This window comes from Tinamus guttatus, unplaced genomic scaffold, assembly GCF_059628265.1.
Source record: "Tinamus guttatus ecotype Peru unplaced genomic scaffold, ASM5962826v1 Tinamus_guttatus_pri_ptg000261l, whole genome shotgun sequence".
Classification (NCBI taxonomy): domain Eukaryota; kingdom Metazoa; phylum Chordata; class Aves; order Tinamiformes; family Tinamidae; genus Tinamus; species Tinamus guttatus.
In genome coordinates, this window is record NW_028288795.1 from 560,240 (window position 1) to 586,262 (window position 26,023).

At 40.8% G+C, this 26,023-nt stretch overlaps 1 protein-coding gene across 4 annotated transcripts; it reads left to right on the forward strand.

Moving 5' to 3' along the window:
* Window positions 1-1,830: 1,830 nt before the first annotated feature.
* RANBP3 (RAN binding protein 3) lies at window positions 1,831-24,303 on the forward strand. Of its 4 annotated transcripts, none has more exons than XM_088527088.1 (18): window positions 1,831-1,912; window positions 7,011-7,066; window positions 11,339-11,509; window positions 15,719-15,755; window positions 15,845-15,931; window positions 16,143-16,214; window positions 16,462-16,527; window positions 17,141-17,233; window positions 17,866-17,969; window positions 18,260-18,379; window positions 18,542-18,645; window positions 18,852-18,930; window positions 19,476-19,578; window positions 20,093-20,217; window positions 20,926-21,046; window positions 21,449-21,591; window positions 22,162-22,342; window positions 22,876-24,303. In XM_088527088.1, the coding sequence occupies exons 1-18, from the start codon at window positions 1,891-1,893 to the stop codon at window positions 22,917-22,919; spliced, it is 1,728 nt and encodes a 575-aa protein (XP_088383214.1). In that variant the 5' UTR covers window positions 1,831-1,890; the 3' UTR covers window positions 22,920-24,303. The 4 variants fall into 4 exon arrangements, with proteins under 4 accessions (XP_088383214.1, XP_088383215.1, XP_088383216.1 ...); XM_088527089.1 differs by having other exon boundaries at window positions 20,108-20,217; XM_088527090.1 differs by lacking the exon at window positions 11,339-11,509.
* Window positions 24,304-26,023: the final 1,720 nt, after the last annotated feature.

Here is a 26,023-nt window from a genome sequence, read left to right on the forward strand (position 1 = left end):
AGAACGTGTCGTATCTTCTGACCTCCACGGTGCCTTCATCTAGTGACTACCTTGTTGTCCATGGCGCTAGTAGCAACATAGGGTTGGAGATGGGTGATCTCCCCTGGAGATCCCATTCTTGAGCTGTGGTTTATGCTCACACCTATGGATCAAGTGATATTGTTACTATCATACTAAGTTTTAGCACACTTAGCATACTAATGATACTAATGATATCATACTAATGATAGCATACTAAGAAGCACAATATAAATCCTTCAAGGACCGAGCTCCTCAAGCTAAAAAGTCTCAGAAGCAGAAAGCCTTCAAATAGGCGTTTCTTTTCTTTTTTGAGAGCTCTGCCATGGAAAAATATTTAATTTGTCAAAGTCATAGTGACTTTTAGGCCATGTCCCTTTAGAAATGCTGACCTAACAATAGTACTAATCAGAAGGCAAGGCATTTATAGTATCTTAATGGCATGTTCCCAAAATAGATTCCAGTTATATCAGCAAGTTGACAGGCTCACAGGGTACTGATAACTCTTGTAATTAATTTCTAAAAGTCACAGGAACTGTAAAGTTGGTATGGGTGGAGTTTACTTTTCAGTGAAATAATGAAGCACCAGAATCACATTTATGCTTGTATTAGTCTAGATTTACTTTATAGTAAATTAAATAACAATCTGGCCTCCAAATTCTGATAAGAGAATATATATATATATATATTTCCCTATGTTAGTGATGCCAGAGAAGTTTGGGCTCTAATTAGAACACGATTAGAGAACACACTGTGACCTGCTGGCTGTGAAAGTCTAGAAAGTATAACTTTATGGGGTAAATTTTTTACTAAATCACTTAACTAGGTCACACCACCCAGTATGCTACTACCATATATTCATTAGAGAAGCACGGTACAGTAGTTCCTATAATTAATGTTGCCCGATATTTCTATGGTAAGAGCATGTTTGTAGCTGCTTCTAGGTTTAAGAGACTTTAATGCCTTGAACTGGAATTGTCCATGATGGATATCTGCATCAGAACACGGATTTAAGTTCAAAATATAATTATTACTTTTTAGAGTAATTATTAACACCCCTTTTCCATATGAGTGTTTGCTGAGTTTGTAGGACGTGTCTGCTTTGGGACAGGGACTGAATTCCCGGAAACCTGGAGCTAACTCAGCTGCATTATATATCCCTGAAAATTATGGTCTTCATATTATTAGAAACATGCTGAAGTTTTCAGCTTAAGCTTTACCTTTCTGAAAGGAAATATGCTTGTCATTTTTCCCTCCATCAGCAATGCAAAAAGGCCTCAAGGTTAATGCCTGGTTATTGCTACAGGAGCTCCCTCATGAAGCCGTTAACACCCCACTTGCGAGGAACACATTTTATCCTCTGTGGAGAGGAAAGTCAAAAGTCAGCCTTAGTCCCCAGAGAGCCCCTTCCTTCTGCCCATCTCCCTGGCCCTTACTCTTGTCTCAGGCACACGTTTTGCTTGGTGGTTGGGAAAGCATATTCAGCTCCAGACACTTTTGCCTGGGTGGCGCACACTCCATCATTTCAGCTCCAGCTTTGAGTGCAGCTGTCCCCAGCAGCAGGCAGATGCCCTTCCTTTGTGTAAAATTACACAAAATTTGGGATATTTTACACATGAGGGCATTAACGCAGCTCCGTTTTACTTCAGTCGCGCCGCGTCCTGTCAGCGCGGGGGGGGTGGGGGTCCGTGCGCATGCGCGGCCGCCTCAGCCACGTGCCCCCCCGCGGGGGCCGGGCCGCCCGCGCATGCGCAACGGCTGAGCGGCGCCTCCGTCCCTCTGCGCACGCGCCGCCGCGCTGCCGCCCACACCCCCCGTAAGGGGAGGCCGTCCGGCGGCGCGATGCATTGTGGGCGCGATTGAGGAAGTAAAATGGCGGACCTGGCGAACGAAGGTACGGGGGGAGGTTGGCGGCGCGCGGGGCTCTCGGCCGTCCCCGCCGCGGCCCCGGGAGGCGGCAGCGGCCCCGCCGAGCCCGCGGCCGCCCCCGCCGCCCGCTCCCAGGGCAGCGGGCCCGCCCTCGCGAGCGCCCCCCTCCCCGCGGCCTCCCGGCGCCTCCGGCCGGACAAAGGGAGCGGGCGCGGGACGAGCCGCAGCCGGAGCCGCCGCCGCGCTGCGTGCGGGCCCGGCCTCGCTGCCGGGGGCAGAGCCGGCAAGGGGCCCCCCGACGCGCCCGGGGCCGCTGCCTCCGCCCAGCCTGTGCGTGGGGAACGGGCCTCGCGGCCCCGGCCCCGCCAGAGTCGAGGCTGTCGCCGAGGCCCCTTGGTGTCCTCGTATCGCTCCCTTCTTAGCTGCTCTTCAGGGCTCTTGCCCATCCGTAACTCCTGGTCTCTTGTAAATCTTTCCTCAACTCTCACTCGTGTTTAATCCCAGCAAAGGGGAACTGTTACAGAAAACTAGGTGAAGCCTGACAGTTATTTGTTTAGTTTAAAACCTTTATGAGTAAAGAAACAGGGCTTTTCTTTTTCCCTGGAAGGTGTTAGGGGATGTAGGCTGCCTGAGTGCCAGGTGGGGATGTGCTGCTCCGGTCGGTGGTGTGTGAGATGCTGCTTAATGGATGCAGCGTGTCAACAGTTTGCCTTGAGGAGGAGCAACTTCCCTGGAAATCGTAGGTAGTACAAGTTCATTTGTGCTGTTCTCTGCCCTTCTCCAGCTAATGAAGAAGGGAAAACGTGTTCAAGGAGGAGATTGAAAACAGGAATGATGAGCCCATTCTGAGAACACTTCTGCCCTGTGAGCTGCGGCTCTGAGGTTAACGTGAAACAATAGAAAACAAACATTAATTGTAGGAATAGGCTCTGAGGATGATTCCTTGAGGCAATTAACTACGCAATTGCATTTAGATGGTTTGACAAACCCTGGGACGCAGTTTGTCTTTGGCTGTTGCTTCCCAAACTGAAGTTGAGCCGTCAGTGTCCAGAGAGTCACGATGATGGGTTTCAAAAACAGTAGTGAACAGTCAGATTGGCAGTGATTCTTGGTGAGGAATGTACCAGACCTTTGATGATAAGCTTTGATTGCCAGCTGGTTTCATTTTAGCACCAGAACTCTCTTCACTTTAACTCCCAGTTCTAATGATAAACATTAAACTCAAAGGTAGACTCCAAAGTGACAATGTTTATTATGTGTTTTCACGCAGACTTGTGATGTTTCTACTCCTACCTGTCCATGTTTCTGTAGAAAAATAGCTATTCACTTCCTCTGGAGGAAAGAAAAAGTGAGTCCCCTTTTTTCACTGGGACTTCCTTTTTCTCTCTTTCTCTTTGATCCCTTCCTTAACTCTAGTGATTTTACTCACCTGCCCATCTCTTTAGTTTGTGCTTGCATCACTTTCCACCTTCAGAAACAAACTGCTCTGCCTTCCACAGTCTTCCAACTTCCCCTGTTTGCTGTTTCTGACGTTGCGCCGATGTTTTCAGGTGACTTTGACTGTGCTTTCCTTATTCTTAAACATTTATCTGTCAGCTTCAGATACTTCCAGTGGTAGGTGAAATATTCATTTCTGGGCCTGGGTATTCTCATTTGCAAACATGAAATGGCTGTTTCTGTAGAGATAATTCTTTGATCTTCCACTCTGCATTGGTCTCTTCCTGTTTAAAGTATTTGACAGCCAAGTGCTCAGAGGGAGACAAATGAAGCAAGGTTAAAACAGAGCTCTTAATCTCCCTCATACACTCTGTGTAACAGTGCTGTCTTGATCATGCTTTCTTATGAAGCATGAAACTAATTATTTGACCGAAACCTAGGTACTTTCATCTATTGCCTGTCACCCTTGCGGGTTGTTTTTGCTTTGCATGTTTAAACAACAGCTTTCCTTGTCCGTCCAGTTGGTTCTCATTGCCCCAATTGCTGCACCAGATCTTTTGGCCTTGAGAAGTGCTGCTCGTTCCGCACATGTCCTATCAGCTTATTAACACAAACTCTGTATTTTAACCTATCTCTTGTACCGTGGCACCTCTTTTTTTCAATTCAGTCAGTAGTTTATCCTTTTTAAACAATATATCAGTTAGTTTTACCTTCTAGGTTCTGGCATCTCTTAGTGTATCGTTAAGTCTCTGGTATGGTATTCTTTGTAGGTATTCTAGCTGCTTCCTGACTTAAAGTGGACACTTCAAATCCCCTAATTAGCCACAAAATATTATGGAGAACTAGAGAAGTTCCTGTCACTCTTATATTCACCTAAGCCTGAAGGCTTCTCTCATTAACTTGCTGTTAATGTACAACTAGTGGTTTGTTTGTGTATAACTGACTCCTGAAAATGCTCCAGGTGATGCTCTCCAGGTGAGAGGATCTCTTCATGTTGAGCAGATGTTATTTTATCACCTTTCAGGTTAATTGAAAAACTTCATGTTTTTCTCAAGCATGCAACTTGGTGTTTTTCTTCACATTTGGCTTTCAACTACTCTGTGCTGGTGGGCTCTCTTTTTAGGTGCTTGTTTAGGAATGAAACACTCCGGGCTTCATGGAATTGCAGAGTCTGTTATGATCAAGATCGTAACAAGTTTGTTATATCTGACTGCCTTAAATTTGCACAAGGCCAGAGAAATGAAGTGTCCCCTTTTGAGGAAAAAACAGGAATCCTTTGCCAAGGTTGCACGACAGTGCACTCCCTTCTGCACTCCTCTCCCTTCTAGTGACTTCACAATTCAATTTTCCTGTATGTAGTTTTTGGAAAGGGAAGGTCTGTTACGGTTTTGAGGGGAAAACTTGGTGCTCTGACTTTTCATCTTTATAATTACTCAATCATGATTTTTTTTTCTACTCTTTATAACTTAAATAGTTTTAAAAGTAACTTACGTATCCGTTTTGCCAAACTATTTTATATCAAGGAGTGTTACAAAGACTTTGTCACATTGTTTTTGCTCCATGGCTTGGCTATATTGTAACTGCTTCTGCACATTCTCTAAAGAAATTGGGACAGCTCATTTGAGTGTGCAGTTATGTTCTCAGCTGAATGTTTTATGATTAGCTGAAGGCTTTTTACATTATTTTTTTTCCTCTCAGTAAGCCATTACCATGCAATGTTCTCTGGCTGGTACAGATTTTGTGTTCATCTTTTTTATATATATTTTTTTCTCCTTCCAGAGTGCAGTATAAAGAAATCGTGTGCAGTTACATTTAAGTATTGATACCAGGTAGTCTTCAATACGTGCAGAATTCATGGGCTGCTCTGCAGCTGTGTTTTGAGTGGTACCGAAGCAAACGGGAAGACCAGCTAGTGCTGCAAGCAAACTGCTTGAGCTAAGAAAACTCCTATAATGCACACAATCAACACTGAACAGGCTGGTTTTGCATCACCTGTTTTTGGTCCCATCTAATCTGCGTTATCCTAAGACAGAGACAGGTCTCTATGGCAAAGGGGAAAATTACTTTCCTGGCCTTTATCAGTTCTCTGTCATGGGATTTACTCTATGAGCCAGCGAGCTGCAGATACATAGAATACCTTCCTTTTTTCCTGTAGTTTGTTCTGTTTTATCTTGACTTTTCTTTGTGCTATGTGGCTTCGAAGTGGCTTCAAAACGGACATTGTTTTTGTATATACACAGTCATGTCTGTTGGGCTGTTTCAGCAAGGGGCCATCTCATGCTGCAGAAAATAGCTAAAATTTTGTATGACAAAAATAGTGTAGCTGCTCACGATACCACCGATTGCTGTGGTTGCATTGTTTTGGAGTGTTGAGCAGGTAGAACAAAGCGGTGGCTTGTCCAGTTGTGGAAACATTTATCTCTTAGTTCGGTACAACTACAAATTTTCAAGTTAAACTTAGTATTAAATAAAGTAGTGTGAATGTGGGTTCTGTTTGGGCATTTGCTGGTGTAGTGAGTAACTAGGGGGGATCTGCTTTGCTTAATACGTGATTAAGTTCTTGGATCTGGAAGCACCATCAATGAGCCTGAAAACTGGCACCGTTTCAGCATCCTCACCTCCTTGTGTCGCCTTGCAGAACAAGCCTGTGCCAAATAGTCATCGTGTAATATTACAGTAGGGCCACTGATTTAAGGAGGATTTTGTGATTCTGTCCTTTTTTACAAGCAAGGTAGGAGTTCTTCCTTGTTAGTTTTCTGCTTACCTTGAAAAATGCTATAAAAGATTAAGTTCTTAAAATCTTAATTTCTAAATACCGACTTTTTTTTTTCTTATTGAATAATTGCAATGATAGAACTTTTCTAAGTACAATAGCCAAATAACCCCACACCAGCTCTCACTTAGTTTCCAGGTTTCACAAATCTTGCTCTGAAAACAGGCTTAAATGTTGATCTTATCCTTTGCCCTGCAAGCATTTAGGAAAGCTGCCGACCACACAGCGTCCAGGCAGTTTTTCTTCAAATATAACTCATGCACAAGGCCTCAGCTTGTTGAACTGTCAAAAAGGCTCATTTCTGCTTTATTTCCTCTTTCTGAGGTCAGTAAGGACAACAGAGAAGATGCGTTCCTTGTAGAAAGTTGTTCTGTACATGAAGATTAAATGTTGGGGCCCTTATTTAATGTCCTTCCTAGAAGCATTTGAATCCAAGCTTCAAGCAGAAAGTAGAGTTGCTTTAGAAGACTTGGGAATGTGTGCTAAAAAACTCCTAAATTATGTGCAATACAGATATCACTGACACAAGTCCTAATGACTTCCGAACTTAGGTCTCCTTTAAGAAAGGAGTATTTGGGATACATCACTGTAAGAAAAGGAAAAGCTTGCTCAAAGAATAAAGTATCACAGTACAGTACAGGATCTTTTCCTGCTGATGTGGCCGGTAGGTAAGAGTGTGATACAGTTTTCCAATATTAGTTGTATCATTTTTCTTAAAACACTTTATTTTTGAAAAATCAAGTCCTCAGTAATTATTATAAGTTACCAGGAAAATGACAGAAACAACAGGTTGTAACTAAGAATTCATGGGTTTTGAGACTCCCTGTTTGCAAAAGCATCATAGAACAGAGCATTTTAATACTAACTGATAATTAATACATTTGGAAAAAAACTATGATTTCTCTTTTTGCAGAAAAACCTGCCATTGCCCCACCTGTCTTTGTATTTCAGAAGGATAAAGCACAGAAGGTAAGGAGATGCTGACAATGTGTATGACATTTGTGTTCTGCCTTCACCCACATTCCATGGTGAGCATCTGTTTGTATACCTTCTTTTCAAGTTAAAGATGCATAACAGGGTATTTTTAATTGTATCTCAAATTTATAGAGGGCGAATAAGGTAGTGGAGGGGAAAAGGTGTGATGGCAGCATGAAATGTGTGGCTTTTCAGACAGAGGATAGGTCGAATGTGGGACAAACCACAGGTGTTTGCAAAGCCCTATCTGGAAAGGATCAGGTGGCAAAGAAGTGCTGACGGTTGCAAGTGCATAAGAGAATATTAAAAATTCCTTCCTGTGGTAATGGAATCAAGACAAAGCAAATGAAAAGCATGGTCTAAATTATTGCTTTTCACCTCAGTATATTTAAATGTATTTTATCGTGTCTTTGTTTATTGAGCTCTGAAGTGTATAAAGTACTTTTGAAAGTGGGAATCCTGGTCCTTTCCCCATCCTTCCACCTCCCGTCCCTTCCCCTTGGCTCCAACATGGCAATGACACCGCGTTGAGGTGGGTTAGAGCTATGCACTTAGCTGATGGAAGGTCTTGGGGGAGTGAACTCGCTTTGAATCAGGAGGCTGATCCAACTCGTCCTGTGCCAGTGGGAAGAGTAGAGCTCACGAGAGAAGTGACAGGGTTGAAAAAGGCAGCAGGACTTTCTCTTTATGGGAACCCACTACTGTATTGAATCAAGTACTATGGAAACCGAGCCCAAATAGACTGGATGCTGTATAGTTTGTGTTCCTTCAGACCATGAAAGAGACAGGCTAGTGGTCTGGGTAAGTGCTAAGATGTAATTTTTATGTCTTTTTTTTCTGCACAAGCAGGAAACATTCCAGGTTCTTACATTGTTAAAATTTTGATAAGATAAATTGTGAAGAACCTCAAGAAATTGCGGTATTTGCTTATGCCTTGTCAATAGTGAGTAAAAGCCATTAACACTTGTAAAATAATTTCTGAGGTACCCTCAATTTCAGCTGAAGCTGTAGGACTAACAGAGGTGTATTCACATTTGTGCATGTTTTATGTTCCGCATGCAGCATTGTTTTACAAACTAATGTATTGGTCTGGGGGACAGACCAGCCCCATATCCAGTATGTTGCAAGAGAACATAATGAACCCTGATGAACTGAAGGTTTCAAGTCTCTGTGGGCTGGGGAGGAGGATCCAGGATTTCAGGGAGAGGGATTTTTAAGCCTGTCTGAAGAGGGGGCAGACAGACTATGGATCCAGAGAGCACTGGTAGTGTCTGTCACTTGATAGCGGATTTCCAAAGGGTAATATATCCAGATGAGCTGTAATAAGATATAATGATTAGGCATAACAAACCCAAGTGTTTATGTTAAACTGTGTAAGCGTGTGGAGGTGTGCAGCTTTCTTAAGGGGGTTTGTAAATTTAGATTGTGCAGCGTGTGTGTGTTGGAGGAAATCAGACAGAAGTATCAGTGCCCTTCTAAAAAACGAAGGAGCAAAGCCTGCTTGTTCCTTGTACCTGTTGATTTCCCTTTCATTAAGGAGATTCCAGTTGGTTTTTTCTTTTTTTACAGTGAGATGCCCTGGATTAGTCTACCTGTTCCAGCTCTTTTCATTAGAGCTCTCAATGGTGGATTTAAGCTTGGCTGCCCAGGATGAATCCGCAGTTATGCCCAAGTCTTTCTTTCCTTAGGCAGCTACCTGCTCTTTTTGGGGGGAGGAAGGGATTTTTGCCCTGTGGATTTTCTGCAGTTATTTGGGATGCTCTGAGGAGTTGGCAAATAACAGCCTGAATAGTGTTAACACATTTGTTGTCGATGTAGTCTTGCTTTAGATGCTTCTTGATAGCTGGTCTTACATTTTAAAGCCTTCTTACTTACCTTCTGTTGGTAGTCTTGCTGCTTGCTAAGCTATCTTGTTCAGCATGCATTTTTTTGTTTCTCCTTGAGTGCTGTGACTGTTGGTTTGTGTTTTAGGGTCCCCATTTTCCATCCTTTCCAGACTTTCCATTTAGGATTTGTTTCTTTCTGTCCCCTCACTTTCCACATTTGTTGGGTGAGATGGTCTTCCATTTTCATTATTTCCCTATCTTTTTGGATCCTTACAGCAATTATTTTTACCCTGTTCATCTGGTTTCTTACATTACTGAGCGAAATGGGTAAAGTTCTGGTAAATATTAGATGTCCAAACTTGATCAAAAATCTCATTTGTTTCTTCATTCAATGGTATCCGTTTTCTGACAAGAAGAGTGGTTACAACTGACAACAATCCTGGAAAGTTTCATCAGTTTATGAAGATGCAGCTTTTAAGAGCAGGAAGCAACATAAAGTCCTAGGTTTGCTATATAAAGCCTAGAAAGTTACTCTTTTATTTCATTATCTGTCCAAATAATTTACCCATGAAGTAGACCACACTTTTCAGAGTCCTTCTTGAATTAAGGATTTCAGATGATAGGAACAACTTTTCTCTGAGATTCATTTTTCTCACTTTAAAAAGACTTGGCTGATTGCTCAGAAACTACTTGAAACTTTCCCTGGATAGCCCTTGCAAGACAATTTCTGCTCACAGGTTACTTGTTTATATAAAATTAACTTTTAGCAGGCCTTGCTGAGATCACCTTATTCTCCAATCTTTCCTGCACTTCACGTTTTTATATGGTGTAATAGCTGAAAGAATTTGGACCAGTGATGGGAGCAGCTTCTCTCGCGTGGTCTGGAGTGCAAGGGTGTGCGTTCGAGTCAAGCAAGTTGCATTAGACAATTCCCAAAGGAGTAAGTGGTTGGTTTAAGTGTTGATTTTGTACGAGTTGGAAATGCCTGGCGATCTGAGGAGGTGGCTGATTAAAAGATGTTATGGAGATTGTGGGCATGACTCGTTCTAGTTAGGATGATGGGAGAGCAATATGTCTTTTTGCAGGCTGTGATGGCATGGTTGGAGAACGGCTGCTGAGTCGTGCTCCGAGTCAGCAGTGCTTTACACTAACAGTTAAAATTCATGCTCAAGAACTCAGAACATCTTGGATGTTTTGCAACACATGAAAGAACAGCCATAAATATATTAGAAGAAACTGCAAAGCAATGAGAATTGTAGAGGCTGTTGAGAGTACCAAGAAGGCAGGGGTGAGGCTAATCAGGAAAAGATTGCGACAAAAAGAGGCTGAGATTTGGACATTAGTCGTTGGATATGGATGCTAGATATGAAAAATGAAGATAAGTAGCACAACATATGAATGGAGAGGGGGAGTGAAAAGTAATGTTTGGGTTTTTCAGTAATAGTTTTATATATGTAAAACTTTTCTAGAGATATATGTATGTATATAGCAGTGTATAAATATGTGTGTATATATAAATATGAAACTTTTATTTTGAAAATATGAAAACCCAGCATCTTCAACTTCATCTGACAAAGAAGTTGCTCCCGGTGAAATTAATATTTTGACCGTTTCGGTCCTTAATGACAATAGTAATTTCTTCTAAGATTTAAAAACTTCAACCTGAGTGACCAACAACTAAACTTGTTTGAAACAGAACCTAGCATTAAAGTCCCGTGTGTTGATATCCTTTAAAAATTGCTCCTTGTTAAGGACAGGCCACATGATAACTCCCTTCTCCAGATCCTTCTCCACAAGGCACCGGGAAGCTCCTTCCACAGGCAGCAGCTGGGAGAACTTCCTGCCTCCCAGGGCTCCGTGTTATTTGTGTGCCCATGTCCTATATCACAGTATAGTTGCTCAGGCTCAAAGCCTTTTATTTTCCCAAGAATCTTGAATTCCCATAAATATTGAACAGCATAAATACTGTTACAGTGAATTTGAGTGGAGATTTTTATAATCAAACCCAAACCCTTCAGACTCAGTCTGCAGGTCCAGCAAGGAAGAACAATTTTTCCCAGCGACTGCTGAATTCTTGCATGTAAATCCGGGGAAGCTGCTCATTAGGCCTTGAGGGAAGGAGGAATTAAATCCCAGCAATCCCGTAGCCACTTACAGCTGTCAGAAATGCTCTTTTGAGAGGAGCACTGACTTTTTTAACCCCCAGAAGTGCATTTATTCCACTTGAGGCTGTTCATGGGGAGGGGAAGCGCACTCAGGGTGCAGGTTCTGTCCCTGTTTTAAGCACATTTTAACTGGTGTCTCAGTGGGGAGCGATTCCTTCCACCCCACTGCGAAAGCCGAGAAACCCGAGGAGGGCTTAGCAGATCCTCTCACTAGGACAACTGCTCTATCGTGTTGCAGCCTTGCATTGAAGGGACATTGTCTTTTTTGCTCCCAGTCCCCTGCAGAGCAAAAAGATTTGTCGGATTCAGGCGAGGACCGACAGGGAGAGGTTGAGCCCCCTCACCATGGGCTGGGTCCCGCAGGATCAGCGGGTGCCTCAGTCAGTGCTCCTCTGAGTCCCGCTCCCGAAGCCCAGCTTGCTCCTATCCAACAGGAACTGGCAGGGGTAAGTGTGAACCTACCGAGTACTTCTGCTGCTGAGCCAAAAAAAAGAGTCCCTTCCACTAAAAGAAGTCTGTTTATGTTAACTTTAGGCAGTAGCCCTCACTATATGTCTACGTCTTTCATCTCTAGCATTGGTCCCCCTCTTAGCCATTGTTTCAATTAGCACAAATTAAGTTTATGTGGGACTTTGCAGCGGGGGTGACTGTAGAAGGCATAACCACCATCAATTTTAAAGCTCAGTGTGTAAATTCAATGTTTGCCAGGGGGAAGAGCTCTTCTAAACGAGTGCCAAAGTTGGGCTCTAGGAGGGATTTGCATAAAACCCTCAGGAGGATTTGCACCCCCTCCAAGCCATAATCCTGCAGTGCAACAAAGTGAGCGGCTAATACTGTATTCCCACTTGGATATAAACAGTAGATTATGCCAATCTGCAATGTATTTAGCAGATTACAAGCAGCAAGAAAGATTTGAAAGCCAAATTTTGAAGCTGGGTACTGGAAAAATTTCTTACTTGGAAAAGCTTAAGTACCTTGAGGTAGAGAAGGCAAACACTGTTAATTAAAGGCTTTTTTTTCCCCACTGATGGTGCAAGAAAATACTTCTGGAAATGACTGATATCGTGTAGTCTTTCAGAGCAATTTCAGGAGTGGTCTTAGTCTTTCTGTCTTGATGGGCTGTATTTCCTTGGTGCAGGTGAGTGTCACTCCTGGTGACCATGTGCACCAGGCATGTACAGCTTTGATAGATCCTGCCTTGTTAAGGCCATTCCACACAATGCAGGAATCCTTTTCTTACACTAGTGTTTTGTCAAGAATGGGCGATTTGAAGCAAACCCAGTGCCAAAGGGACTGTCCTGGTGAGGTACAAATGACTATAGGTTAAGCAACATTAGGCATCTGGACTGTCAGGTTTTGCCTGCTGACCTGCTGCACACGTTTTCCTCTTTCAGAAAGGGGTTAATATTTAAATATGCAGCTGTTAAATGGTGTCACTGACTCTAAGTCATAAAAAAACTGACATAAAAGTCAGTAGTATCACTATAACTGGCCAAGAAAACTGTTAGGCAGACCTGCCAGAAAACCACAGCAAGCAATCACTGTCCTTCATACTAATTCTTTAAGAAATGAAGTTGTTAATACACTTGTTAATCCAGGTCGGAGAGATATTTAAGTATTGTGTGGTTATGAGAAAAAAAGCTGCTGGGAAATGCACATGGGAATTCTTTTCTGTAAGCACAGATATCCACACATCCTTCAACTTGGCTGCATTTGCCAAGATTTTGGGGATAGCACAGGGCTCAGCCTAGGTTTTCAATAGTTTGTTAACATGTGTGGCAAACTTTCTAAAATTACCCCACTTTCTTATAAAATCATCTCTTGCCTCGATATATACAGAGGGTTAATGAAACTTTTGAGGGCCCACGGTGGTTTGCTGGATCAGGACACTTCGTGTCTTCTTCCATGGCTGTTAAAAAGATAGAATTTAAGACCAAGCGCTTGAAAAGAGACTTTGCAGAACTGTAAGTTCTGCAAATACAGCGTCTTGTTGAAGCTTTCACCTATTTGTGTTGTCTATACTTGTTTTTACCTGGATTTCCTCTTCCTGCTCATTGTGAATAATCAAAAACTGACTGTACGTTGAGGTTTGTAAAAGTTTTTCTGTGCTAATTTCTTCTAATACCTGCAGGATGTGTCTAACAACCCAGGGCATCGCTTAGAATTCTTCTGAAATAGTGTAAGGAAGTAAGGGGTAGAAAAGCAGTGGTTGTATGTGGTGGCTAATACGTTTATTCTCCTCTTCTATAAGAAGTTGATTACCTATAAAATGTAATTTGGTTAATTAGAAACATACATCAAAACTGTAGGAGTCTCCATTGAAGAAAAAGGAGGAAAAAAAGGTAATTTGGTTAATCAGAAACATTCATCAAAACTGTAGAGGTCTCTTCATTTAAAAAAAAAAAAAAGGGAAAAAAGTAATTTGTCTGTAGATGGGTCTCTAAATTTAGGGGGAAATATTTACATACATTTAGTTTCAAAGAGCAGAATGCAGAGACACTGAGTCACCTTAATATTTTCTTGAAATGCTCCTGGCTTTCAATTCTGTGAAAAACTCTCTTTTTTTCTACTCATTTTTACACTCTTGCCTCTGCTTGCAAAGCACATGCCCTTCTGTAATGCACAGGTTAATGAGTAGCCTGCAAAGAGGGGCCGGTAACTGAAAGGCTCTGCTGCTCTTGGCTATCAGGAATTGTAACTTGTGATTTATTTTTCAACTCAGTCAAATAATACAGCCCTAGGCTGCTTGTCCTGGATACATTTCCCTGATTTATTGGGCTGATCTCCAGGTTCTTTGCAGCAAGCAACACTCAAAAGCCACTTTTGGCTGCACTAATGTCTTATTACTTAGTATGGAAATGAAACTTGGTGCTGGTTTGCAACAGGTTATTTAGATTTAAGTCTATTTTTCTTTCCCTAAGATCTTTAAGAGTGAATTGGCCATTGGTGAGAAGATTATAGTATGAAAACAGGTTTAGCCAAGGTTGGGAAGACTTAACTGAATGTGTTAAGTGGAGCAAGAGGGGAAGTCAGTATTGAAAAACAGGTTTTTAATAAAAGCAAGGGGAAAGTGTTGTGTTGCTGGAAGCTAAATATAGAGTGGATAACTCTTTTTTGATTTATTGTTTTTATTTATTTATTTTTTGTGTTGGTTTGTCTTCACTTGGGTAACTCGTGCATAACTTCAGTCATTTGAAAGAAGAAAATCCAAACGAAAAATCAACTCCCAGCTTCCCCAAGCAATAATTGACAGTGAGTGCTCTGTGAACGGATAACGATGGGAGGTAGCCTACGAAAGGATTTAGATATTTAGGGAAAAAAAACACATGGAGACAAGATATTCTACCTCTAAAGTTTAAGTTCAAGGGGAATCTCTGGTTGTTTTTTAAGGAATGCTGCCAAATTTGCACATATGGATGGGTAACTTCATGCAAACTTCTGGTATCAAATGGTTTTCTTTCATTTTTTGGGAGTCTTGCTGCCAGTTGAAACAAATGGAGGTTAATTGTTGCATCACTTTCTATACAAAATAAATTTAGTTTTGGTTTTCCCCCTCATTTTGGGTGTTGATGGCTGAAATTGATAGTTGACATCGTAGCTTTCCACAGTTCCTTCTCTCTGGGGAAACTAGTGTACGTTGGCAAGGGAGACGCATAAAAATATAATCTGAAAATAATGTAGATTACGTGGCCAATTATGCAAGGGCAATATTAATCGTAAAACGCCGTGTGATAGGGATTAGGCTGAAAAGTTTCTATATATTTGTGTGTGTGTCTTGAAGAGGGGTGTCTGGGGCTGCAGCAGCCTCTGTGTGCGGGTGGATACAGGATATCAGGAGGTTTGGGAATGGGAAGAGGGAGCTAATGCTGCTCCTGTCCCTATCCGTATGGGAAGGAATCCGTCATGGGGCTGTGGGGCAGGAAAATCAGGTCAGTCGGAGCTGATGGCAAGAGCAGAGACCTTGACCCTTCAGAAAACACCTGGAAACTCATCCAAAGACCTGTTAATATTGTGGTAGTTGGTAGCCTGTGATTTTATTTCTTTATTTATTGGTACTGTAGAGGATGCTAATGAAATTAACCAGTTTCTATAAGAACATTATAGTGCTGCTTCATAGGGAGTGCTTTGCAGGACATCCCTCCAACACTGTCTTGTTGAAGGAACCAATATCAGTTAGGTTAATTAGCACTACTGCTCTGGAATAAACTCCCAAATAATTCATATTCACCTGGTGAACTTAGCACTTCTGTGGGGGGATTATTTGTTTGTTTCCTGAAACAAAATTTGAAAACTGTCGTTTTCAAAATTTTCAGAATACAGGAAACTCGAATAATTACTAAGTAGTGTGTAATCAAAAGCTATCCAATAATTCTTGGGTATGAGTTTTTAGATACCATTAGACATCTCGTTTGCAATGGAAGTGTTTTGATGAATTCATCTTGCATTGGAGAGTTTCTAGGTAAAATTCAGTATGGCTATATGTACTTCAGAAGAATAATGCTTTGCTTGATTATATATCATTATATATATTATTATATATCATTGACACTAAAGAAAAACTCCCAACTGATGATCAGAGCATTAGGATTCACCCAAAGAGAATGAAATATTGTTCAGGATGTGATTATCATTTCCTCCTTGTCATCTGATTTCAGAGATCAGCGGATGGCTCAAGTCCAGAAGACGGAGATGGTAAGAAACTTGTTTGTAGGATCCTAAAGCACCAGTGCACATCTCTGCAGGATTTTGTGCATTTTCTCTAATTATTTTTCTTTCTGCAGATTCTGATCGAGAGGATGGAAACTACTGTCCCCCTGTAAAGCGTGAGAGAACTTCATCGTTAACTCAGTTCCCTCCTTCCCAGTCAGGTAAATATGAATTATAACAATATTAGCATATGAGAGGTGGGTTTCCTCTTTCTGCCTTTTTTAGTCATGCCACCACCCTCATTACTGTCTGGAGCACCCAGAAAAATCACTTCCTCTTTGCAGTGGCAATATATACCTGAGGAAGGGAGTTTATAATGAGACTAAACGACATTCACAACCTGTCCCCTTTTTTCTTTTTCCATGGCTACAGTAACAAAGAACAACGTGTTTATGCCATCGAGCTTCTGTGAAACTTCTACAGGCAATTCGGACTCAGAACCAGGTGAGTTTCCTCATTTTTCTGCCTTTTTTTTTTTTTTTTCCCCTCAACAAGCAACTGTTGGTCTATCATGAACCAAAGCAAACTACTGCATGGAGGAAACCTCTCTGGAGGTTTCTTAAAACATTGCTTTGCGTATCTGTAGAGCTCATGCATTGTTATAGTGGGCCAGAGCAATTTTATGACTGACTGTCTGAAATTATGCCCTGTGTTTCATCTCTGTCCTTGTAATTTTGGTTTTGGCTTCTAGAGGAAAAGAGCAGCGGATTCCGGCTGAAACCCCCTATACTTATCCATGGTCAGGCACCTAGTGCAGGTAAGTTCAATGTTTCCTGCAGCAATAGGAAGGAGCTTCAAGCATCTCCTCTCCTGCAGGAGCTTCAGGCTACTTTTGTTACTGGAGATTGATAATACTTCTGTTTAAGTTTTTCATTGAAGAAATTGGAAATTTGGAAGGATTTCTATAGCTTTCCAGAGTTGATATTAAGATTTTGTTATTATTACTTTCTTAGTAGGTAAAACTGCAAAAATATTATTACATTTTTTAACTTAAAGCTGGGGGGATGTGTAGCTGAAAATTGCTTTAGTGAATAAAAGGGATTGCTTTGATACTGCTCATTTCTCTTTCACTTTACAACCCTTATTTCTGAGTCACTGCCATAAATTTTGCTGACATGCTTTTGTGGATAGGGTAGAAATTCTATTTTAAAAATTAATTTTAACACTAGGAACAAAACATCTATCTTCTCATCTGGGAACAATTCTTTCATGTGGTGTGACAATGAATCGGGGGGGAAACTCAATCCCAACTCAGTCCCAATGTCTAGTGTTCCATTCTCTCTTCTATCAGAAACGCAGAAGAGGATAGATCCAATTGAATTTTTTTGACTTTAAAGCCTTATAGCTCTTGAAAAGACTTTCCCTTACAGGTGTCCCGAGTCAGAAACCAAAGGAGCAGCAACGCAGTGTGCTACGTCCAGCAGTATTACAGGCACCACAGCCAAAATCTTTCTCACAGATAGGTAAATAATGCGTATGCTTTCTGGAATGTTGCAGGGAGAACAAGAATGCTAAATCTGTTTAGTGCAGAAATATGTCTTTACTCAGTAGGTGCCTTTTCTGAAGGCGGAGGAAAGAAAAGCAAATATCTTAACTGTTAAATATATCTGTGTTATGGAAGAAATAGCAAACCCATATAAGCACTGAAGATTTTGTTGTGCTAAACCGCCAGGGCCCGAACTTGGGTGTAGTCCATGCTTGACTTTTGGAATAGAAAGGCGTTTAAGATGGGCAATCTCAAATTGACCATCACTTAAGTATAGTAGATCTGTGTATGTGTTTGGTTTTTTTTTTTTGCTTCAAGTTGTGTCTGTGGAAAACACAGTCCTTGAAGTCCTTACGCAGACTAAGTAAGATTTTACTGACGTGTCCTTTTGCATTTGGAGTCTTGCTTCTGCTAAGAATTGCTGAATTCCTGTCCTCGTGCATCTGTCACAAAACCAGTCTTGCAGAGCGCTCCCTGAACACTGCGATTTGCATTACAATGTTTTGTGCAGTTAAGGAAAAAAGAAGCAAAAGGCAGCATGCAATTGACTGTAGCAAATGTGCTGCTTTGGGGACACTCTTAACGGCAGCTTGTCATTCCGTGTTGCAGTCCTGAGCAGTGGGACCAATGGTGTAAATATCTCGCCAGATTCTGCAGCCACATCAGAATCACTAAGTAACGCAGCACCGAAAAGTTCTGACTCCGAAGACAAGGTGAGTTTTAAAAGGATTCAAAAGACACTCAGTAGGAAAGATTTTAAAACAAGTATTCTCTCAGTTATTCTCCTAACTGGCCTTGTGATGATTTTTGTTAAAGGCTCTGGCAAATTCAGCAATTAAGCTGTCTCATAAGATGTTCTTCACAAATAAGTGAATATTGTGTCAAATATCTAGAATTAATTAGAATTACTCTAAAGGAGGAAACCTAGTTGCTTTATTATCTCTTTTGTTTAAAGATATCGGTCTTAATTATTTACACTAAAGTTTTTTTTTTTTTCCTTTAGGCAAGAGAATGTCAGAAAAAAGAATCTAACAACACTTCAGATGATGACAGCTGTGAGAAGGCAGAGCTCAATGCACAGCAAGCATTTGTGTTTGGGCAAAACCTACGAGATAGAGTTAAGGTAAATATTTTTATCGAGAATTGTTGAATTTAGGTTAGAATAGAAATAATGGAACAGATCATAGGTGTTTATGGAGCTGTTTTAAAGAATAATAAAAAGAATACTGATAATTTTATGGTTGGCAGTTAAAACTGATTATTACTAATAAATTTATTTTTATAGCTAGGAGATGAAAGTGATGAAACGGCTGATGTGCAGAATGCAGGCCTGCCAACATCAGACACACCTTCTGCAACAAATTATTTTCTACAATACATCAGTTCAAGGTGAGACAACAGAGAACCTTATAGGACAGCTTTTTTGCTCTATGTACAAAATTATTTATGATTCTCCTTTATTTACAGAAAACACTTGGCAGGTTCCTTCACTAAAACCTTCTGAGAATGACTTGTTTTAGGAATTTTATCAGTAAAGGATATATAGATATTTTTCTGACTAAAACATTGGGGGCTTTTGTTTGTTTTCCTTTCAGTCTAGAGAACTCCACAAACAGTGCAGATGCATCCAGCAACAAATTTGTTTTTGGACAGAACATGAGTGAACGAGTCCTAGTAAGTAATTTTCTCACTATCTTGTGATACAGGTTCATTAATGTGAATTCCCCAGTGACTGCATTTCCAGCCCAACAGTTTGACAGCTACCTTGGGTGTGATTCAGGGAATTCTGTGCTTATTGTGTACCATCCCAAAGTATAACTTGTAGTGCCTTACTGCTTGTGGTCACTGTGTTTTTCTGCTGGTATAAGGGAGAAATTAATACCCTGCAATTCATACCTGTCAACCCACTGAACAGGGAGCTCAGTCAAGTATGTCTTGAGCTGCAGTGTAGCTGAAATTGCTTTGGTCCATTGAACACAGGGTTGAAATTGAGTTTTAGTTCTAGGGAGAAATGATTTATTTTTAGGTCAGGCTGCATTTGGCTCCATGGTTAGGGCAGTAATACAGCTTTTACTGGGGAAGATGTCATTTGTGGCATTTTGTCATTATATGGCTAATAAACACTAGGGGTTTCCTCCAATAATTGCTCAGTAGGCTTTTTTCCATAAAACAGAAGTTAATGTGCGTTCTTTCTTCTGTTTATCTCTTGTTTTGCAAAGAGTCCACCAAAATCAAATGATGGTAGTACAGAAAGTAATAAGGAGAACGCTGCTACAGAGTCTGGGTCTGAATCATCATCTCAGGAAGCCACACCAGAGAAAGGTAAACACCAAATGTGTTCGAACCCGGAACCATGTGCTGAGTTCTTGACTTCTGTCATTCTTCAAATTCTTCAAATTGGCAGCATATTCTGGAAATTGTCAGCTATGAGTTTTCTCCAGCAAATGGCTGTGAGACAGTGGGAAAGTGGAAACTGAATCATGCCTTACACCTGTAGGTACAACTGTGTATCTGGGAGCAGTATCAGCACTGCTTGAACACCTACAGATCCAGATGTGTCCATGTGCTAGCATAGTTGTGTGTAGGAAAAAATACAAGTATGTGAGGATAACATCTTCAGTAAGTTATCTCCTATCCTTTACATCTACCTGTGGTTTTTAAAGCAGGTCTCGCAGACAGACTGACTGCTTTAAACTTCAAATCTGCTTCTAATCTTCTATTCCTGTCTGTTTTCTGTACTGTATTTCTCTAAATCCTGGTATATTTGTGAGACCTTTATAAATCTTCACTAATTATGCAATTTGTTCTCAAAATAAACTTTCAAAATGTTGTTCAGCTAATAATATTTCAGAATCGCTGGCAGAGTCTGCAGCAGCCTATACTAAAGCAACAGCAAGGAAATGTTTACTGGCAAAAGTAGAAGTGATTACTGGGGAGGAAGCTGAAAGTAACGTGTTGCAGGTAAGAGACTGGAGAAGCAGAGAGAAATTTTACATTCGTGAGATTCGTATTGTCATCCAGCAGATGAGTGCTGCCTGATTCTCTACAGCTGGGCCATTCTCTAATATCTATATGCTGCTTTCTCGGGTTAAAATGTAAACTGTGGATATTTATGCTCAGGTGCTTGTTTTGTTGCTTCTTAATTTCCTCTTTCTGAATAAAATTCACAGCTTGGAGAATTTAGACAACCGTTTTACAAGTCTTCCATGTGTTTTCCTCGAGCAATCACACAAAAGCTTCTATCTTCTGCAGAACAACTCATTATTTAAATAAAAGTATTTTATTCAGTTTACTTAAATATTCTTTAAGTACTTTAATTATTGTGCTATTTCAGATTGTTTTAACTCAGAATGGGCTAACATGGCAAAGCAGTCTGGTTTCTTGCTTAGCAGAAACCATAAAACAGCTCTCAGGAGTTTGTGTCCAGGTACTTGTTGGAATTGGGGATCTTTTAGAAGGATATTCACTTAGAAGGACATCAAAGCTTTCTGATTTCAACAGTGATTTCTCATGGCAGTTGTTCTTTAACTCAAATATGTGTGTTAACTTAAACATATCCTTAAAAAAAGCATGCAGGCTTTTGAAATCTAAGAGGTTTATACGCTTCCCTCTTGCCCTGCATTTATAGATTCTTACTACTGATTCAGTCAACTGTTATTTTTGTTACAGATTCAATGCAAATTGTTTGTTTTTGATAAAAACTCTCAGTCTTGGGTGGAAAGAGGCCGAGGACTTCTGAGACTCAATGACATGGCTTCAACAGACGATGGGACTTTACAGTCTCGACTGGGTAAGAGGAGCTCTGAGGAGGGAGTTCCTGGATGCTCCCTGTTCTCTGGGACTTGGGACATCTTTGAATGATGCCCAGTCATTCCAACTGGCAGGAATTTGCATTAGCCTGAGGCTAGCAGCTCGGATCACTCAACAGTGATTAATGACACTGATCTGTGATAGGATATTTGGTGCATGTTTACTTGTTCAAATATCTCTAGACATATCCAGTGCTCTTTAGTAGGCTGCAGTCTTGTGATTACCAGTCATGAGAAGACCCCTATTTTAAGAGTTTTTTTCCTTATCTGATATTCCTTATAAAGAGACTTGCAGATATTAAAAAAAAAAAAAGTCATTTTGCCTGCTTTTGAGTTTCCTGTTTTGTTTTTTCCACCTAACTAATCATCTGTGTTTGCTCTAGTGATGAGGACTCAGGGGAGTCTCAGGTTAATCCTGAACACCAAGCTTTGGGCTCAGATGCAGATCGACAAAGCCAGTGAGAAAAGCATCCGGATCACAGCCATGGATACAGAGGACCAGGGAGTCAAAGTTTTTCTTATATCAGTGAGTATTGGTTTCTTGCTTGCCTCCCAGTAGACAGTAACAGGCCAATTAAACTGATTTCTGTGCCTGCTAATTGGGGAAACAGCAATCACAATTAGAATTACTAACGCACTTAAATTGTGATCCAATTTTATCCAGTATGTCATGAAACAGTTGTGTGATTTGATTATGATCAACAGATGTGTGAGGCTGAGTGATGGCAAACCTAGAAAATCTTATGCCAGACAAGTTTTTTAGTGATCTTTAAATTAAAGCTTAACCTTTTGGGAGTATCAGGAAAGGAATGCCTCCTGGATGGCAAGGATTGCATGTAATTCTTTATGTAGGAATATACTCGCATCACAGTTGAATTTAACCAGCATTTCACCAAGTATACCCCAACAAATTCAGATATAGTTTGAAAAACCCCATGTGGGAAAACTGAAAAAAGTGGGATGCAAAATGTTTGTCATGACTGCCTTGTATCACTCAGGACTTGTGGCAAAATAAAAAGATTGCTTACACACTTTTGCTGTTTTTGAAAAATATATGTATATGTATGTATTATATATGTGTATATATAAAACATAGGCAAGCTCTAAAGATACAGGGCAGTTGTATGCTGCATTACACCATCGGATCTTGGCTTTGCGAAGTAGAGTGGAACAAGAGCAAGAGGTCAAGAATGTAGCACCTGAGCCAGAGGTAACACAATCAAACGAGGAAGACAGCGATGATGATGTCATTGCGCCCTCAGGATCCGTCGGAAGTGGTAAGCAGGAAAAACACCAAATTTCCTGGTTAGGAAAGGGACATTGGAAGAGTATAATTGACGTAGTTGTACATGGGGGAACTGTTGTGATTAAAAAGGTCCTAGTCATCAGTTGGAGGAAACTTCTTGCCGTAGTCTTGACTGGAGTCACCTGTGCTCTGCCCTTCCGTGGCTTGGCACGTTCCACCTCTTACTGTGACTACTCCTCCATCCGGACTTACAGCAGGAAAAGAGGGGAATGGGCATGAACAGAAGCAGTGGGGGAGCTTGGAGAGACAGTCCTGGTGGAAACAGCAGCAGAGATTTCTCTGAATACTATCAATATCCCCAAACCAGGTTGGTAAAGAACATGATTTTTTTTTGATGGACAGAAACTTAGTTTGGAGATGAAGAAATAAGAGGAAAATCTCGACTTTTCTTGCCTGTCACTGAAATCCTACATCTGAGCTTCCTCAGAATGGGGGTCCCTAGTGTAAGGCCAGCAACAGAGGACAGATACTTCTTATAACAAAGAACTGCTCTCTCTGTTTCAGGTCCTAACGATGAAGGTGATGGGCAGAACGTGGGCAGCACATAGCAGAAGGGAGCCGATCTGCTTGCAAGGCTGCTATGAACATCATCTTGCAGGCAACTCTCTGGATACCCCAGGCCAGCTCTTGTTTCAGGCAGTGTTGAAAGCTCCAGGACTTAAGAACTGTGCATCCCTGTTCTGTTTGTTTGGTTTTTTGGTCTGGATCAATAGATTCCACACACAAAAAAAAAAAAAAAGAAAAAAAAAAGAAAAAAGAAAAAAAAAGCAGACTTGGAAACTACCTGAATGTGGTTTGGGACATGAAAGCTCATCATATTGATGAGCCAAAAAAAAAAAATCCAAACATTTCCCCTCTTTCCTGTAATTGAAATGGCACATTACAGCTTGTCACAGCTTTTCATTGGGACCTTTTGACTGTTTCTTCAGTAGTTCATGTCTTGCAGGCCTCCGAGAGAGAACTTTCCAGCACGGTTCCAACTTGAATTCTGCTTTCTTATCCCTATTTCCCCTTCCGAGTTTTTCCACCCGCAGGGTAACCTTGTCCTGCTCAATTCCCGTGCTCACTGACTGCCCTCTTGGGTTCGGGCTCTTCTGGACTGCAGATGGGGGCAGCTTTTGTTTTTACCTTCTAATCCCACCGTAGGTTGTGGACACTGTTGTTCCCCGTAGAGTGGGTTTGTAAACGGAGAGGAAAAAGACCTTGTGGTTCACCAGGAAGGCTTTTAAATGCGTTAATGGGAGACTCTAAAAGTCCACAGGATGTTTTGCTAACTCCTTTCTTTCTTCCCACTTCCATTATTATTATTTGGGGGTTTATATTGTGGTGAGACTTTTTTATTTTAGTTTTTCAATAAGATGCTCTTGTGTGTTGAAAAAGTGAAACTATTGTTTTGTACTGTTCTTTTCTGTTACTATTTAAGGGAGAGCTAAGCCACTATATATAATAGATGTTGCATACAATTTTTCTTAGAAAATTATATGTTTCTGTGGCTACAGTCAAGTGTAGGAGGCATACAGGTTAAACGGTCAGAAAAGGTGATGAGGAAACAGTTTTTTGCCCTCGGAAGGATAAAGTGGGCTCATGTGATGAGCTGGGGCAGCCATTAAAATAAATCTGTCTAAAAGCAGCTGTCACTTAATGGCTTGATTCAACAAGCTATTTAAGCACTTGCCTGACTCCCATATGTGAATGATCTTCAAGTCAATGCAACTCTTCATGCTTAAAGTCGAGTACCTTTTAAAATATCTTGCTGAATGAATGGCCTTAAACAGAAAATAAATTTTAACCCTTCCTGTCCCTCTTCTGTTTCCTGAAGTCTTGCAGCATGAACAAAAAAGGTAATATTGCCAGCTTGGAATAGTTTGGGCTGAAGGATATTGTATTCTGTTCCACCAAAATAAAAGCAAGAACATGTTTTCCTGTGTGTAATTCTGAAGTACTCCTGCTGTAACCACAATTTACTTTTTGCTCTGGATGTTTTCTAATTACTTGGGCCTTTTGTGTGGAAAGTTGAGTTTTATTTTGTTATTAAAACATATGGTATATTCTTATCCAGCAAAGTCGGAATTTAATAGTCACTTAAGAACAGTGATTAGGTCAATTTCCTATAACCCCCCGCAAGCTGTTCTGTTTCCTTTCTACATAGATTATTGGTAGATAATTTTGACTTGCTTGCTCTTTTTCCGATAGGTTAAAGAGATCAAAAAATCACCATTAAAAGAAAAAAAAAGAGGAGAGGAAGGGAGAAGTATTTAATGTAGCATAAGCCGAAAGTGAACCCCCAATTTGCAGCACAAAAGCAACTTTGAAATGACTCAAATGTCAAAACAGCCCTTATTGCCTTTATATTAATGAAAAGATACTTTTTGCTGGGACTCCAGAGAACATTTAATTTTACTTGTCTGTTGCTAACTGTTGTTGGAGACTTCAGATATCAGGGGCTGTTCTTTTTGCGTTGTGATAGAGCAGGACTGTCTGCTCATGAGTTTTTGCCGTTATTTTTTTTTTCTCCTTAGTTGTAGATTTTTTTAATCTTTTTAAACCATGCACAACCATTGCACTCTTTTGTTAGTTACATAAGGGTAATGTGTTCCCTCACAGCTGTTCTTCTGCATCATACGTTTTGGGGAACTTCAGTCTTTTCAGATACCTGATTTCCATTTTGGATCTTTTTACACCGATAACCAGATTTAAACCTTCCATGTAAAGCTTTTAATTGTCAGCATAAAGATCATTAAAATGAATGAGGTGTCCTGGTCAGCAGGGCCTAATTGTGGAAAAACAGCTGCTATTTCCTGGACCTGAACTCCAATAATTTGGGGATCTGTCCCAAGTCTCACGTTGAGGCGTTTTACCCAAATGTGAATGAAATTGGGGCACAAAGACTCAGAAGAACAGAATAAGCATGTTTGTTTTGAGGGAGTTTAGTGGTGTCACCTATGGCATTCCTTAAAAATAAAATGTAAAATGAAATTTAAAAAGGCAGCTATTTACTGATAGAAATTTATTTCAGAGGGAAGCCTTGCTTATACTGATATCAAGAGGAAAATATTTTGTGTTGTCCAAAACTTTAGGGCTTGCAGACCACTACCAGAATTGGCCATAAATTCAAGCCCTGTCCAGCAAGATGTAGGAGTAAAACTCAGACACTTTCTGCTTTAAGCCTCATAAAATAGTGACAAATAAAATCAGATAATGCCCACGTGTTCTGAAGGATCTATGTGAGACTGTCTGATCGAGATGTATTCAGGAATTTCATTAAAATTTTTAACATAAAGAAAAAGGGCCCTTGTTAACAGATGCATTTGGCAATTATTGCTTCTCTTGTTCTTGCTGCTGACTCGTGTGGCTACAAAACTCTTCAAATTTCCCCACGGCGGGGTAAAAAAAAGACACTAAGACTGAAATGAAGTTGAACGCTTGTGTAGAGGGGGTCTTACGAGAGTGGTGACATTATTAAAACCAAGAAAAGAAACCTCCTCTATCCAGTAAATTAAATATACCTGTGGGGAAATAATAAGAAAAAAGTGGGACTTCTTCCCAGTCGATTCCATTGCCTTGGTATTTCTGGCATTAAATGGATCCCTTTCCGCAGGTGGCCTCGCTCCTCTCCCAGTGAGTGCAGACAATAGTTTATTCCCTTTCTCTG